Source organism: Notolepis coatsorum (assembly GCF_963971535.1).
Source record: "Notolepis coatsorum genome assembly, chromosome: 10".
NCBI lineage: Eukaryota > Metazoa > Chordata > Actinopteri > Aulopiformes > Paralepididae > Notolepis > Notolepis coatsorum.
Genome location: NC_140174.1, coordinates 8,515,045 through 8,519,584, shown reverse-complemented (window position 1 = coordinate 8,519,584; position 4,540 = coordinate 8,515,045). Strand labels below are relative to the sequence as shown.

General features: G+C 46.0%; 1 protein-coding gene across 1 annotated transcript; it reads left to right on the top strand.

Moving 5' to 3' along the window:
• Positions 1 to 1,257: 1,257 nt before the first annotated feature.
• Positions 1,258 to 2,789, top strand: LOC311236132 (tubulin alpha-1C chain-like; the record flags this gene model as incomplete). Its single annotated transcript, XM_084323748.1, has 3 exons — positions 1,258 to 1,474; positions 1,571 to 1,719; positions 1,812 to 2,789. Exons 1-3 carry the CDS (start codon positions 1,354 to 1,356, stop codon positions 2,787 to 2,789), a joined length of 1,248 nt encoding a protein of 415 aa, XP_084179874.1. The 5' UTR covers positions 1,258 to 1,353.
• Between the last annotated feature and the right edge of the window lie 1,751 nt (positions 2,790 to 4,540).

Genomic DNA, 4,540 nt, shown 5'->3' with positions numbered 1-4,540 from the left:
CTAGTGCTTCAGCTTCTGTACCATCAAGTATGGTAAAGCAACAGTCTATGATGCTCACAGCATTAGAGCAGCCAGCCAGTGGTTTTACAAAACCAGTGTATCCATTCACATCTAACAAATGCAGGCTGAACTATTCAATTATATCAACTGTAACTATTAAATTGTTTTTATAAATGTCTCTCTATAAACATACATCTCTTTAACATGTAAATTAACTGTAAATCTGGCAAATAAGAGCTTTTGCTCTGCCACCATCAAATATACATTAATCAATAGGGAAAGAAACAATCTCTCTCTTTTGCTGTTTGGCTGGCCTCCGAGTCCTCCTGTACCTAGTCGAAGCGTCGGCTAGTGTTGTGATTCCAGATGCTTTCAATGCAATTGGATGTGCTGTTTTTAGCGGTAGACAAGACAGTATTTTGACTGAGGCTACGTTTAGACGAGCGTTTTGGGGTGGAAGTCTGAACAGAAACCGCAAAAGTCTTCTTGCGGTTTCACTTCGTTTAGACAAGCGTTTTGGGGTGGAATTCTCAGACGAATGCAGACGAGGCCAATCAACGGAGCCCTGCTGTCACACGATTGGCGCATATGTCACATGACGTGCTGTGAAGACCCGCCCTACTCTGCCTCTGATTCGCAGACTGTGGATGGGGAATGTGATTGGGCCAAAGCAGAGTCACTCACAGACAGAGAGTCCAGTCACGCCGCGGGACACATTCTTGTGTAACCCTTTCACTGCCACACCACGTCACTCCCAAATAAGAAAAACAGCTCAAAATTTATTTTTGACTGTCGAAAACTAAATAAAATACTGCATTCCGCCTGCATTATGAATTTATGATGAGATAGTAACGAAATAGTAACGCACAGCCACTTGGACAAGTAACTGCAATCAGATTACTGGCTTTTAAAGATTAACGCGTTAGATTACTATTTTCGGGGAAAAGTAATCAGATTACAATAACGCGTTACTTAGTAACGCGTTACCGGCATCACTGCTTGGAACAAACAAATTTACTGGCTCACGGGACACTGATGAGATTAACTACTTTGGTAGTTAAAATAATCGCTACCCAGCCCAAACCAAAGGAGGGGGAGTGGTAATTAGTTTACTTGTTTGTTACTAAAGGGTAGTAGTTAAAGGGTAGTAATTGAGGTAGGTTAAATTGACACAGTTGGAATTTGGTTTTTGTTCTTGTAACTTGTAACAATAGTTTTACAAAACAATTCAAAGATCTCCTTTTCTTCCAGCGTGAATGTATCTCGGTCCACGTTGGTCAGGCTGGTGTCCAGATCGGCAATGCCTGCTGGGAGCTCTACTGCCTGGAACATGGCATCCAGCCGGACGGACAGATGCCCAGCGACAAGACCATCGGAGGAGGAGATGATTCTTACAACACCTTCTTCAGTGAGACAGGAGCTGGCAAACACGTCCCCAGGGCTGTGTTTGTAGATCTGGAGCCAACTGTCATCGGTAAGCTCCTTTTTAAAATGTGATAAACATACAGGTATTGTACTCAAATGCTTTCATTAGCTCTCATTTAACTTGATACTTGATCTTTCCCCTCAGATGAGGTCCGCAGTGGAACGTACCGCCAGTTGTTCCACCCTGAGCAGCTGATCACTGGCAAGGAGGATGCTGCCAACAACTACGCCCGTGGACACTACACCATTGGCAAAGAGACCATTGACTTGGTCATGGACAGGATGCGTAAATTGGTGAGTACCACAGCAGAGATGAATAATATCTAATTGATATATCTAAATGTGAAAATGGTTTTATTGACCAGTGTTCCCCTCTTTTTCCTCAGGCTGACCGGTGCACTGGCCTTCAGGGCTTCCTAGTCTTCCACAGCTTTGCAGGTGGTACAGGCGCTGGTTTCACCTCCCTGTTGATGGAGCGCCTGTCTGTTGACTATGGCAAGAAGTCCAAGCTGGAGTTCGCCATCTACCCAGCTCCCCAGTTCTCCACCACTGTGGTGGCGCCTTACAACTCCATCCTGAGCACACACGCCACCCTAGAGCACTCTGACTGTGCTTTCATGGTCGATAATGAGGCCATCTATGATATCTGCCGTAGGAACCTTGACATTGAGAGTCCCTCCTACACCAACCTCAATAGGCTTATTAGCCAAATTGTGTCCTCAATTACTGCCTCCCTTCGTTTTGATGGTGCTCTCAATGTTGATCTGACAGAGTTCCAGACCAATTTGGTGCCATATCCTCGTATCCATTTCCCTATGGTTTCCTATGCCCCATTCATCTCAGCTGAGAAGGCTTACCACGAGCAGCTCACAGTGTCCGAAATTACCAACGCCTGCTTTGAGCCGGCCAACCAGATGGTGAAATGTGACCCTCGCCACGGCAAGTACATGGCCTGCTGCCTTCTGTACCGTGGTGATGTGGTGCCCAAAGACGTCAACTCTGCCATTGCCGCCATTAAAACCCAACGCACCATCCAGTTTGTTGACTGGTGCCCTACTGGTTTCAAGGTCGGCATCAACTACCAGCCCCCCACCGTAGTCCCTGGTGGAGACCTGGCCAAGGTCCAGAGGGCTGTGTGCATGTTGAGTAACACCACAGCTATTGCTGAGGCCTGGGCTCGGCTTGACCACAAGTTTGACCTCATGTATGCCAAGCGGGCCTTTGTGCACTGGTATGTGGGTGAGGGCATGGAGGAGGGAGAGTTCTCTGAGGCCAGAGAGGACATGGCAGCTCTCGAGAAGGATTATGAGGAGGTGGGAGCCGACAGCGTGGAAGGGGAGGAGGGCGAGGGAGAAGAGTATTAGACACAGGTCACTTAACGTTTATTTCTTTATTTCTTTATTTCAGATCCCCATTAGTCACTGCCTCAGCAGCGACTATTCTTCCTGGGGTCTGGATACAAACATATACAAATTAAACAAGAATAATCAATAAAACAACATGAAAACAAAACAAATATCAATAAAACACCAATAAAATATACAAACAATTATAGAACATTAAACCAATCAAAATCAGACATACAAACAAATATGTATGCCAAATTTTCGAATATAGAACAAATCAAATATCACTCTTCCCTGAACCGCACGTGAGTTCCCCAGACCACAGCCTCTGGTGCAGACAAGCTTCCCAGGCCACAGCCTCTGGTGCAGACAAGCTTCCCAGGCCACAGCCTCTGGTGCAGACAAGCTTCCCAGACCACAGCCTCTGGTGCAGACAAGCTTCCCAGACCACAGCCTCTGGTGCAGACAAGCTCCCCAGACCACAGCCTCTGGTACAGACAAGCTTCCCAGACCACAGCCTCTGGTGCAGACAAGCTTCCCAGGCCACAGCCTCTGGTGCAGACAAGCTTCCCAGACCACAGCCTCTGGTGCAGACAAGCTTCCCAGGCCACAGCCTCTGGTGCAGACAAGCTTCCCAGACCACAGCCTCTGGTGCAGACAAGCTCCAAGACCATCCTCAAACACAACTGGTCCCAGGGACCAAAGGACAAACTCTCCACAATGTCTCTGCTCTTCCCACTGCTGTTCCTCATGGGCCAGACCTTTGACCCCGTGTTCAACAACCCTACACCCGACAACACGACCTGCCCAGACTTCTGGCACAGCTACGACGGAAGCTGCTACAGTCACTACGGTGTGGAAATGTCATGGGCTGACGCCGATCTCCACTGTGAGTCTCAGGGTGCCACCTTAACATCTGTCCACAGTCTAGACGAGGACGACTTCATCCAAACTCTGATCGCGGCGTCCCAGAGTGAATGGCGCGCCTGGATCGGCATGCATGACATGGACACGGAGGGAGAGTGGATGTGGTCCGACGACACCAACGTGACCTTCACCCACTGGCGGGAGGGGGAGCCCAACAACTCGGGAGGGAAGGAAGATTGCGCCGCCACTTCCATCCTTAACTGGAATGATTATCCCTGTCAGGCACGTCTTCCTTTTGTCTGCAAGTCACTTGTTGATTGAATGCTGACAGGGAAGCCTATAATGGCTGCTTTCCACTAAACATGTCTCCTGTGGCTTTAATGTTGAGTAAAGATTATTGGGTTCATTGGTAATAAAGAACATTTAAAAGTTACAGTTTGACCTTGTATCTTTATGTACTAATGTTGATTGAGTCTACTTTAATCGTTTTTTTCTATTTACAGTTACCTGAACCTATAGCTCAATTTCTCAAAACTCAAAGAACTCAATTTCTCAAAACCTACACACAAAGAACAGCAACAAAGACTATTTCAGATTTTAGAATACATTTACGATACGATTTTAGAATACAAATTCTAAATCACATGTTTGCAAAACACTAAACACAAATTGCATCATTTAGCAGACTGTGTTCACCTGGAAAACACTTCTATCTTTATGTACTAATGTTGATTGAGTCTACTTATAATAATCTTCATTTATATAGCACCTTTCATACACAGAATGCAACTCAAAGTGCTTAACAGAGACACGTCTTCTTTAAACAAGTCAAGAAGAAACAACACAATAAGTCAAGAAAAATCAAGAATACCATAAGGTCCAAAAAAATTATAATAAATGCA